The sequence below is a fragment of the Camelus ferus genome, chromosome 10, assembly GCF_009834535.1.
Source record: "Camelus ferus isolate YT-003-E chromosome 10, BCGSAC_Cfer_1.0, whole genome shotgun sequence".
NCBI lineage: Eukaryota > Metazoa > Chordata > Mammalia > Artiodactyla > Camelidae > Camelus > Camelus ferus.
In genome coordinates, this window is record NC_045705.1 from 67,520,179 (window position 1) to 67,533,330 (window position 13,152).

The 13,152-nt window shown below is 43.7% G+C and overlaps 1 protein-coding gene across 7 annotated transcripts in view; it reads right to left on the reverse strand.

Annotated features, from left to right (window-relative positions):
* The window catches only part of CHKA (choline kinase alpha), a 55,543-nt gene that overhangs the window by 33,931 nt on the left and 8,460 nt on the right, over window positions 1-13,152 (reverse strand). For all 7 annotated transcript variants that reach the window (XM_032490017.1, XM_032490015.1, XM_032490012.1 and 4 more), the window contains exon 2: window positions 789-900. In XM_032490017.1, coding sequence (XP_032345908.1) covers window positions 789-900 — 112 coding nt within the window. The remainder of the gene's footprint in view (window positions 1-788; window positions 901-13,152) is intronic.

Below are 13,152 nucleotides of genomic sequence, written 5' to 3' on the forward strand. Positions count from 1 at the left end.
ATTCTAACGTAGAAATATACTCACATTTGTATGTGTGGTCAGTAAAATGATAAATTCAAGGTATAAATAGTTTCTAAGAAATTCAGACATTTGGGAGATCTTATATACTTACTTAAGATAGTTCAACAAATAAGGCACTCTAATTGAAAATTAGATTCAATTTTTCAGTAATATAAAAATTTAGAAAGATTAAGAATTTAACAAATTCAAAGTTTAGAAAGGGATCTCAAAGGGAGGTAGTTAATAAATTCAGCCTTGATTCTTTTTTTTAGATTTTTTTTTTTTAATGGCGGTACTGGGGATTGAACCCAGGACTGTACATGTGCTAAGCACACACTCTACCCCCGAGCTCTACCCCCACCCCCAAATTCAGCTTCCCTGAGATCATACTCTTCCACTGGGACTATCCTGTAAACTCTTTTTGATTGTGCTATAAAAACAACACCTTCTCCACGTAAGAATTTTACAAACTAAGACTGCACTGAAAATTTCAATGTGTGGAAAATCTAGGCACCATCAAACATGATTAAAGATTTAACCAACATTGTACTTTCTCTGGATAGAAAGCTGGAAATATGTGTACTAGTTTACTAACAGCAAGTAAAGATGGGATTTCACTTAGAATATAAACAAAAACCAAGTTGTGCAGCCCCTTTAAAACAAAAGCAAGATATTGAAATAGCTTTCATAACACCACTAACATTTTAAATCTCTTCCCGGGTAATTTAGGAAAGAGTATCAGAACTGCAAGCAGGTCCCTCCCGTCCCCAAGCAGCCGAGGGACTCACCATCTTCAAAATCGCCCCGTACAGCCGCAGGAGCACCTTCCGAGGCTCGTCACCAACGGTGGCCAGAGTGTCAGGTAAGGAGCACTGGAACAGCATGTTACTGAGGCCACCTCTGTCGGAAACAAGAGGATGGTGAGTATCTATTTTGAAAGCAAACTAAATCATTCTTCTTGGATAACCGCGGATGAGAAGTCAGGATCCAGCCCCCAAGAACTGTTCTAAATATTCACTTCACCTCTCAGGACACTTGCAACATAAATGATTAACCCTATGGTTTGCAGATCAATTCCATGAGTCACATTAAAATCAGGCAGATTCCCAATCTGTTCTTCTAGAGTAGCGTTAGGGAAGTTTTTTGTTGTTGTTATTGTTGCATGTGTGCACCTGCCTGGGATAATGACAAGGAGTGAGGACCCTCTTCAGCCCTGGGAATGGGGGAAATCCCAGACGCATTCCTTCCAGCCCACATTCATCTCTGATGCAAAAGTTCCATCACATTCCTAGCATACAAGGTTATAATCTTGGAGTAAGACAAACCATCCCCTCTAGGACTTTTCAATTGAATTATGGTTCCAAGGTCCACCCCTCCTCAACCAGTTTTGACAAATGGCATTTTCAAAAAGCCTGCAACATGAACTGGTCAATTTTATTGGAGCTTTCAAAGGAAATGGGACACCTCAACACTCTACACCTTCCACTCTGACTACCAAAGATAAGGAAGCTAGGGTAACACAAAACTGAAATATGCTCTGCTCCTTGCCCTTAAGAAACTTCTACTCTAATGAAGAAAGCAGACATAAAACTCCACGACAGAATTCAAAAGCGTGGGACAGTGTCTGGACTAGATGCTTCAACAATGTCGGGTTCATCAGTATCACACGGCAGTGGGGGCGGGTGCAGCTCAGTGGTAGAGCGCAAGCTTAGCATGCCTGGGGTCCTGGATTCAATGCCCAGAACTCCCAACAAAAAATAAATAAATAAACCTAATTACCTTCCCCACCCCAAAAAATTTTAAAAGGAATAACTACAAACAATAAAGTTCTATACAGTTTTTATGAAAAAAAAATATCACACAGCAGTATACACACAACTTTTGGAGAAAAAGCTATCAGCAAACTGAAGCACAGCTTTCTAGAATGATGTCCCTCAGTCACAGGAGCCACCAGCCTCTTTCCCTGTTCCACCCATGAAAAGTCTTGTGAAGCTGTGCTCCCCAAACTGAGGCTGAAACACGAAGCTAAATTCCATTATCACATGCCCAACCACACAGAGGGTATAGTATAGCCCACGTTGACCAGCACGGCCAAGAACCAGACCAAGCAAAAGAGCTCAGTTTGTGTGGGGAAGAAAGATAACAGGGAGAACATTTATCTGGAGGTTGTTACTGTTGCTGTATTAACGTTGGCACAAACATTTTCAAAGTTCTGCTCCTCATTCGCCAGCTGCCATTACAGCGAGGAGGGCCTGTGAGACCAAGTGCTGGCAAATAAAACATAAAGGAAGTGCTTGTGAGGCTTTCGGGAAATCAGGTTAAGACATGCTTTGTCCCCGCTTCCCCGGCCTCCATCCTGCTGTCTGGAATGAGGAGGCGGTGGTGTGTCAGGACTAAGCTACGGCCTCTGAGCTCCAGGTCCACACTGCAGGTCTCTGAGGTGATGCTGGGCTGGGACCCCGCTGCTTACACGCCTCCTTTATCAGCTGCTTCCGTCACGGGAAGGAGGCTGGAAGGCAGGAGGAAGGTGGTGTTTGCTTGCTGCTCCTGTTCCCATGAGGCCGTAGCAGCACGTCTGTTCCAGCCCTCACCTCGAGGGGCAACCCCAGCACCAGCCTCGGGGTCCCCTCTCAGGGTCCAGCTCAGAGGTCAGGGTCCCAGCAATGGCCAAGCAGGGCCCTCTCCGTGGAGGTCAGGGTCCCAACTCTGTGGCCCCTCCTTTCAGCTTCCAGGTTCTGATCACCCTACTCTTCCCAGGGCCCTCCAGCCCCAGAAGCCTGCTTTAATCACCTGTGTTCCCTTTCTGCTTTTTCGGTTCTCCACCCACTGCTCACCCAACCCCTATACTAAATTCTCTAGGTCTGCTGAAACACCTAGTGTTGTTTCCATTTTCTCACCCGGGTCCTGACCAGTGCATGTGGCCAGAGCTTTAGCAGCTTCTTAGATCATGAGATTAAGAGTGAGTGACATCCTAGGAACAGCAGAGCCTACAACCCCATCAGGCCCCTGGAACGGCCATACTTGCCCAGCCTGGCCACTTCCAGCCTCTTTAACACAGGAGGGAAATAAATCCCCACGTTGTTTAAGCCTGGGGTCCTCGTTACAAGCAGCTAAACCCAGCCCTCCCCGATACGGCTTGTCACCACAACCACTTACTCCTGCTCTTCCTGTCTGGAAACTCCTCACTCCTCCCTGCTATCTAAAAACTGCCTACTGTTTAAGACCAAGTTCAAAATCCAACCTCCTTGAGAAGCTTTCGCTGACTTCCCGGCTGGCTCCTTGAAGGCAGGGGTAATGTCTAATTTCAATTCTAAAGGCCCAGTGGCCCCAAATGGTGGAAGCTCGATAAAGACTAACCCTTGTCCCACTGAGTCTCCCTCTCCGAACTCCTCCCTGCTCCGTTTGAGAACTCACTGTCTCTCACTGGTCTCCAACAGGTTCGGTGCATTAGTCTTGGCTAATTAGACTGTTAGCTTCTCAGAGGACAGCCCCATCCTCCCGGCAGAGGGCATCATGCTAAGAGAAACCATAGGCTTCAGAGACCGGGAACCAGGGATTTAAATCCCAGTTTTGCACTTTAATTGGCTGTGGAATCCTGGGCACGTGGCTAAACCTCTCTGAACCTCAAAAATTCACTCCTCTGTAAAAGAGCCATACTTCACTTAGTCATGGTAAGAGCTTAGAGTCATGGCGCCCTTGGGCTGCAATGTTGTGTCCCCAAAGAGGCTTAGAGCATGTCATCCTCCTGACAATCTCCAGGGCAGATGCTGGTACTGCCTCCATTTCATGGAGAAGGGAACTGGCTGAGCCAGGACTCAAACGCAGGTGTCTGGCTCCAGAGTGTTTGCTTTTAACTCTGATGCTGAGAGACACGAGACAAAGCAGGAGGGCACCAAGTGCCACCTGAACACACTGCAGGTGCTGTGGCCACTGCCCAGTCGACTGCAAGGGCCTGACATCAGGACTGGTCTGTACTGACCTGCATCAGACACATGTCTTTGCTCCCATGGCCGCTGTAACCATCACAAACTCAGTGGCTTAAAACAACACAAATTTAACATCTTGCAGTTCTGGAGTTCAGATGCCTGAAAATAGGTCTCATGGGGCTAAAATCAAGGTGTCAGCAGGGCTGCATGTGAAACGGACATACTGCATTCCAGGAAACACATATGAAATAACTAAAACAGATTTGGACTGAGCCAATGAATTTCAAACAGGGGGTCTACAGGGTGGGGATGAGGAATCAGTGTTTACTGGACACAGAGGTTCAGTTTAGGAAGATGAAGTCATTTTTGAGATGAATGGTGGTGACCTTTGAACAACAATGTGACATACTTAATGCCACTAAATTGTGCACTTAAAAATGGTAAAGATAGTAAATTCTACACCATGTATATTTTACCACAATTTTAAAAAAAGGTATGAAGTCCTGACGCATGCTACATCATGAACGAGCCTTAAGAACGTGCTCAGTGAAAGAAGCCAGTCACAAAACACAGATATTATAGGATTCCATTCACATGAAATGGCCAGAACAAAGACATCTATAGAGACAGGGATTGGATGGCTGGGTGCCTAGGGCCGGGGCGGACAGGGGCTGGAGGGGCAGGGCTTCCTTCTGAGGTGATGAAAATGTTCCAGAATTGATTGTGGTGATGGGTGTACACACCTGTGGCTATATTAAAAACCATACATTAAAAACCACTGAATCCCATTAATTTAAATGGGTTCACTGTATGATGTGTGAACGATATCTCAATAGAGGTGTTTTATAAAAAGAAAAAAATGACTTTTTTCCCCATGTAATGAAACTTGAATATGCTCTACAGAAACATTTCACAGATGTAAATATAAGTCATTTTTAACAATATTTTTTCAATAGCTTATTTAAAAGAAGAGCAATCACAGTACCTGGGAACGTCTGCAAGAATAAGGACCTATTTCCCCGAAGGCAGAGGAGTGGTCTGGCCAGTTAAGGAAGGACAGGAAGGCTCAGGTTCTCCCTGAAGGGAGCGCACAGACAGGAGGGCCCAGGGAGCCGTGACCTTTCTTCTCTTTCTCTTTCTCCCGGGGTGCCTCAGGTGCACAGCTTATCAGAACTGCCCTGCCACGTCCAGTCACAGCCAGCACGGCTCCTGGCTTCCAGGCAACAGGACAGACATTACATCAGTTAGGAGCCCTTGTTTTCCTTCCTGTCACATACTCTTGAAAGCTCAGGCCTCGGCGAGAGCAAACAGATGAACCACTGTTCTGAGCTGTGTAATTCGACCCAAAGTTTATCCCCAGACTCCGAAAGAAGGAAGGAAGGCCAGCTTGGCCAGAAGCAAGCACACACCCTGGAAATCCTTCATCCTTGTGTTATCTGCAGCCTCTTGCTCAACAGGGTCTAATGGGAGGAAGTAAATCATCGATTATTTTTTAGGGACAACCAAAATATATGAAACAAGGTCATGGTCACAGATAACCCCAAATGGGAGAAACCACCTAGATAAAAGCCAGTCACCAGCAAGTGAAATAACACAACCAAGAAGAACACATGCTGGGACAGCAGGCCACAGAAACGACAGCAAACATCCAACAGCCCAACTTCCCGTATGGTTGGTCATGGGTATCTCCCAAGTAAAACCCCAGGAATGCTTAATAAGGATTCCAGGAAAGTCTGAAACTTCAACCTTTTGATCATGTGGCAGAACAGCTTCGTAATAAACATACATGTCATCATTAAATTTAGGCAGCATGAGATAGTCAAGTAAGTAAGATATCAAATAAAAAGAAAATAACTCATTTATTTCATACTCAGCACATGTAATAAGCAAGCCTCGGCAGGTAGGGGGCTGAACCACGCAGAAGTCACGGCTGGTGGGAATCCTAACCTGCGCCCTGGGGACCTGTCGAGAGCGCATCCCTAAACCCCACCCACAGGTCTCTCAAAGGATCCCGAAAGGATAACAAGCAGAGGAAAGAGCTGCTTTCACAGACCGTAGATTAGATAGGAAAAAAGTCATTTCAGTTTCTCATAGCTTATCAAGAATCAATTCACAATTAAGAATAATCTGATGCTAGCAATGACAATGACAACACACATAGAACATAAAGGATATTTGAAAAAGACATGCAAAAGCAAAGCAAAGAACAAGCCCCAGATCAAAGAACCAAAGGCTCACTGGTTTATACGCTGAAGAAATTGAATGTGTGAAAGCGGATCCACCAAGCTGCCCCCGGGGGGAGCTGAGCTGCTTCTGCACGTCCAAGATCATCTGCACACCTCGAGTGACAGAGAACCTGGCTGATCTGGGCAGGTAGTCAGAACCTCAGTTAAGTTCATCAGTTTTGCTGAAGAACTAAACTAGGCTGCTTTAGCATGTATCACATTGTTTGACTTTCAGATTTTAGAATCCAGGTTCCAAAAACGTGTGTGCACGTGGATTAGAAAGACCCCCAAAATAAAAAAAGATAACTAGTTACCCAAATTCTACCATTTGAACACAACCACTCGGAACACTGTGGTATATATATTTTTTCTGGTCATTTTCCTGAGCTCCTTTTTCCTATTTCTCTCTTTTTATTAAAATTGGGATCATACTGATTATATTGCTCTATAAAGTTCCTTTTTCACTTACGAGCATTTTCCATCAATTCAGCATTAAAAATCTGATTTTTACTCATGCAGAGAATTTCATCTTAAAGATATAGCATGGTTTAATCAATTGCCTACTGCTAAAGAGTTTTTCCATTATCTTTCACTTCTACACGTAACTCTACAATATGTATACCTGTATGTCAGTCTTTATGCACAATCTGAGGAGATCCTTTAAAGCTGGGTTTTCTGGGCCAAAGGGCACCAACATTTTAAGATTTCTTGATGCCTGCTGTCAAAGTGTCCTACAAAAGAGCCACACCAGTTCATTCTTCACCCATCAGTGGTGTCAGAATTCCTGTCTCCTACCTCAATTAACTTGTTTTTTTAATCAATTAAAACTTGATATATCAAAACATATTTTTTAAAACATTAAATTGCTAGTGAAGACAACTAAATTTTTTATTGCTTCAAGGCAACCAGTTTAAGTCTATGATATACATAAAGACAGCAAGTGGTATGAAATAATAAATGGCATGAAATATTTTAAAGCTAAAAAATTACTGCAAAATATTTTTAAGTATATCAATATGGGAAAATAGTTAAACTAGGAAACATACTGAAATTTAGCAACTTTAAATGGATTTCTTGTTGATACACCTTAGTGATTCTAGGCTAAGTAACTTCCCTCCAAATTGATAAATGTCAATTCATTACCCCTTTAAATAAAGCTATACCAATTAATTGCACTAATTATTAAGAGTCAAAAAGAAAACTGGAAAATGGAAAATAATAGATAATCTAAAAATCTGGTTGATCCAGAAATGGGTCAAAGATAATATGTCAGAGTAGGCAAAATATTGATTACAATTAATTTTAAAACACCTTGGCAAACTCCACGAAATCATTTCAAAACAAAAACTACTCCACAAAACTAAGATCTGGCATTTGATGCTACTTCCTCCCAAAGTTCCTTACAGTAGGAAATATCAACATTCCCTCCTGGTGTGAAAAGTCTTCTTAAAGTAGAAGCCTCAATGACAACTTGCTCTGCACAGCCAAATATGAACCAAAATGTTCCAAAGCGCACAGGACTATCAATCCTATATATTCTGTTACAAGTATACCTGTCATGAAAAATGCTCTAATGCTTTAGTACTTACACCAAATACATAGGTTATAAAAAGATTTCAAAATTCTGTTCGAAAGATCAGAATCTTATTTCAGAATGAAACAAACAGAATCTTAACACCAATTCTAAATGGCAGTTACATCTGGACAAAGGAAGGGAACCTGAGACCAACTTGGCAAAACGTTCAGATTTGATAAAGCTATTTTATTCTTTACTACTTTATGTCTGTCATTTTTAATAAATTATTTCACACAAAACTATATAGCATCTAATAAACAATCACCAGCATATACTTCAACAAATTCTTCTCAAAAATCACTTGGCAATTTAGTACATGTACAAAATCAAGATCACTGGTAACAAGGGGAAAAAAGGCGCTGGTAAAAGATCACAATGGGTTAAAGCAACAATAATCTTGTCCAATATCCTTTCAGTCACAACAGGGATATCTGTTGGGGTCCGTGGAGATCCTCTGACACTGGCCTCAAAAGACCAGTGACGTCTTCAAAAAGTTAAATGCTGAGTCACCACATGACCCAGCAATTCCACTCCTAGATATATACCCAAGAGAAATGAAAACATATGTCCTCACAGAAACTGCACACAAATGTTTATAATAGCCAAAAAAGGGAAAGAACCCAAATGTCCAACAACTAATGAATGAATAAACAAAATGTGGTATATCCCACAATGGAATATTATACAACCATGGAAAGGAATGAAGTACCAATACATGCTACAATATGGATAAACCTAGAAAACATTGTGCTAAATGAAAGAAACTGGTCACAAAAGGCCATACATATTGCATGATTCCATCTATATGAAATGACCAAAAAAGGCAAATCCATAAAAAGATTAAGTTAGATTAGTGGTTGTCAGGAGAGGGCAGAATGGGGAGAGACTGTTAAGAGTGCAGAATTTCTTTTTGAAGTGATGAAAATGTTGTGAAAAGACAGCAGTGGTTGTTGTATAACTCTGTAAAAATACTGAAAATCACTGAACTGTACTACTTAAAAGGGTGAATTTTATGTCATGAGAATTATATCCCAATAAAGCTGGTTTTTTTCCTTTCTAAATCAGTGATAACTTGCCTTAAGTAGTTGTGATTGAACACTGATTTGCTTGAACCTACGAATGACCACCCTATGAACATACAGCTCCATGTGTGTGACCCTTGGCAATCACCATGTGATGAAAATCTGCTCCCAACTACTGGACATGTCCACCGGGACTGCTAGACCCTAGGAGAAATCAAGCCCACAAAGATTCCTCTGGTTTTAGGATTCGGAAAAAAAGCAGCATTACCAAGGGCTTTGGAATGAGAAAAATGAGAGTTTCAGGAAGGCTGTATGGCTGCGCTGAGTTTCCAGCTTCCCACACCTGCGACTCTATTTAGAGGTGGTGCTTGTCCCGCACCTGCACCTTTCCTTGGGGCCTGGCCATACACTTCTTTTTCCCTCCCCACGTATCTTTCTGCCACCTTTCCTTGCCTCCTCAGTGTGAACCCTGTCAGACAGGGCCCTCACACAGACACAGCCCACCACCCTCCCCTCCACTCTCCCCTCACGTGGGCTCCACAACCAGGCACCTTCCACAACCCAGGTCCACAGGCTGCTGTAAAAGCCAGCAAGAGAAAACATCCCAGAATAAAGCCTGTGGAGGGAAGGTGTGCCCACGCCTGCAACCTCTGCCCTTTGCCCTCCTCCTATGGACTGACTCATTTCCGTGCTGTTCATAATCTCTGGACTTTTCAAAGTTTTTAGATTATACTTGGTAGTTGTGAACATCTCTGCACCAGGCACTCTATACAGCACTCTTAAATGCAGCATCCTGAATCCCACCAGCACGCTGGCAGGCCAAACGCGGGCAGGAAAACTGAGAAGCAGAGAAGATGACTTGGAAGAGACAAAATTTTCAAGAGCCTGTGTGCAGGGGAAACAAGCCACAACTTTAACTTCAGGCATTAATTACCCACCCACACTAGGTACTCCCTACATAGTCCTGAGCATCCCTACTCACAATCCACAAATGGACAAAGGGCAACTTACACACCAGGTCTGTTTGCGCCTCTCGTTAGTAAAATAGGGTCCCCCAAAAGGTCAGACACCTGGGGGGACCCTCGCCTTCTCCACATGACTCGTCCACGTGAACGTCACTTGGCCCTGGGCTATGACAGGATGCACGTCAGCCTGGGGACCATCGACTGGATCTGAGGGTAGAGATGTCTCCGGACTTTACTGCTTGTCTGAAAGATAGGACTCGTCATCATGCTTACAGTCATCTGAAGTCCCTGCCGGAAATCATACTTCTGCACGTCCCTTACAAGAAACAAGTACTGCTGCAGAGAACTGCTAATTACAAAAAAACCCGGGCAAAGATAGGGAAAGGGGTGTGTAACCACTGCCAAAACTGGAGTGCATACACGAGTGACCAGCTGAGACAGCCCTCATAACGTGTTAGGACTGGACCGGAGCCACCACTTCCTAACACTTTAACTTCCCTGAGCCCCTGGGGTTAAGAATGCCTCTCCCCTAGGCCCATGGCCCAGATTGCCTGAGATAAGCGTGATCAGTATAGAATCTGGTAACAATAGTCACTTAATAAATAGATTCTTTTATTGGTGATTAACTTAAGAAAGTAAATGCTCTGGTATTTAAACTGTCCTGGAAAGATCAAAATGATATTTCAATTAAAGTATAACACTATATGGCTATTCAAAGGAATAAGGCAGCTCAATAAATACCAATATAACACAATTGCTAAGACACAGCACTGCTTTTAGTGCAAAACAAGAGATCTGCTGTAAGTACTCAAGAGGGAGGGGAAGCTACACCTTCTCAGACCCTCGCACAGTGCCTGGCAATTGGCAGCTCTCAGTATATGTTGAAGAAATGGATATCCCCATATATACTAATAAATCATAACACCTCTCTGGAAGAACCATGAAGAACAGAGGAACAGTGCTGGCTTCCAGGGAGAGGTGCTGGGTGCCAGGGGCGGGAGAAAGAGTCCCTTTCATAATGTTTGGATTGTAAAACCAGTACATTGATTACCTACTCAAAAAATTATTTAAACAAAATGAACAAAAATAACTTCTTTTCCCAACTGTCCTTCGTAATCACTTCACGAGTAAAAAGAATGCTCAAGGAGGGAACTATCCCACTGAACTGAATCTTCTGGTTCGTCATCAAGTAGGTATGATGTACCATCCTAACTACAAGATAACTTCAAGGAGGGAAAGAGAAAACGGACATTCCCCTGCTGTGAGGCAGATGAGGAAATCCCATTGACCCCGAAGGCTGCTCAGCTCACCATCTGTGGCTCAGCTGTTCTGCACCCGGGAGGCCAGAGGTGCAAGAGTGCCCTGTGGCCACACAGAGCAAGAAGAGCCCATTGCAACGTGAGGAAGTAAGGGAGGGCGGCCTGAACAGTCCAGGAGACGTGATTTACTCGAGTTATGCCATGTGGGCTACTCTGACGTGGCAGCAGGACCGGTCTGCACAGCACAGATCTCAGGCACTCGGGGATGTCACGTCCTGGCAGGAGGTAGCCGGCAGCTCCAACCACAAGTGACATGGAGCAGGCAAGGAGAGCCTCTGTGCTTGCGGCACTAGCGGCTTCAGTGTTTTCAACTCTCTGTACCACCTAGATAATTTTTTTACGGGTTTGGAGTAAAATCACTTTACTAGGGTAACGGTTTACTGTATAGTATAGTTTTTATTTCAGCAACATGTATCTAAGCAGCTTTACAAATGGCCTGTATCTTTTCTCTGTAGACTTGCCAGGTCTTAAAGAGGTTATCTGTTTAATTCCACGGCATTCAGAGCAGGGCAAATCCACGCTGGGGGGATACCTGACTTGGTACAGTGCCCAAGGTCCTGAAATATGCCACTCCTAATATCAAACATCTAGATTGTATTTGCTCCAATTTTTAAATTGAGGGAAAATATACGTAACATACAATTTGCATTCTTAAACATTTTTAAGCGTACAGTCTGCTGACATTAAGTACATTCACACTGTTGTGCAACCAACTTGTCATCATCATCTACCTCCAGAACCTTAATCTCACAAAGGTGAAACTCTGTGCCCTTTAAATACGAACTCCCCATCCCCCTCTTCCAGCCCCAGGCACATCCCCCCCCCATTCCGTCTACTCTGTGCCTATGAGTCTGACTGCTCTAGGGATCTCACAGAAGTGGAATCATACAATATTTGTCCTCTTGTGACTGGCTTATTTCATTTAGCATAATGTCCTCCAGGTTCATCCAAGTTGTAAGATATCAGAATCTCCTTTTTATCAAAGCTGAATAATACTTGACTGTATGTATGTGCCACATTCTGCTCATCCATTCATCCACCAAAAGCATCTATGTAGTTTTAATCACCTGGAAAAGGAGTCACACCTAGGTGAGTCAGCTCAATGCTCAGACAACAGGAAACCTGCGACACTGCCTGCTCCAGAGAAACCTTTAACACAAAGGTTTTTCATCTGCTAAATTGAGATGGGAAGCTTCTGGTCTGCACCTAACCAACTGTGCTTCGCTGAAAACCAAAAAAGCCACTGAAACCTCTGCAAACACAAAGAATAGGGCACAAAGCCCGGCACACACAGGACTCAATCTCTCTGAGGCTCAGGGCCTGCACCCAGGAGTTTCAAGAGCATCATCTAAAAGTCAAAATGACCAGAAAACAAAACATAACCAGTATCTTAGCAGAAAAATCATCCTTAAGCCCATAGGGCTGCACACATGGGAAAATAGAAGACAGCATAATACCAAAACAGCTACTAACTGAGAACACAAACTGAGTAAGAAAAAAAGTGGATTTTTGCAAAATTTCTTCTAATCATCTAAAACTCAATTTGAAACAACCACAGCTCAGGGGAAAAATACAACACACACAAGTGGGTTGTGGCTCTGCAGACAGCTATGTGGCCTCCGTAAAACAGGGTAATAGTATCTGGTAGGGGTCTGTGACAATTACATGAGGGAATTCAGTTGCTCATTATCATCACCAATTGCAAGGCAAAGGTTAACCTTTCAGAGTGTGCCAGACAGAAAAAAGCCCAGTTTTGAGTCCTCTACTCCAGGGCTGCTCAACCGCAGCACTGCTGACATGTAGGGCCCGACAACTCTTTGATGGGGAAAGAAGAGGGGGCTGTCCTGTGCGCTGCACGATGTTTAGCAGATGTTTAGGATGCCAATAGGACAACCACCACCACTACCACCGAATCATGACAGTCAAACATGTGTCCAGACATTACCAAATGTCTAGCAGAAAGTGTTCTAAAATATCCATTTCAAGCCACCATCCTTAGCATCCCTGGGACACAGCATGCTTCTGCCCCCTCTTCCACCTTTCAGAGGGCAGGGATGCTCTCGCTGTCAACACAAAGTGCCCCACATCCCTGCTAGACCACACTGAGCTCCCAGGCCTT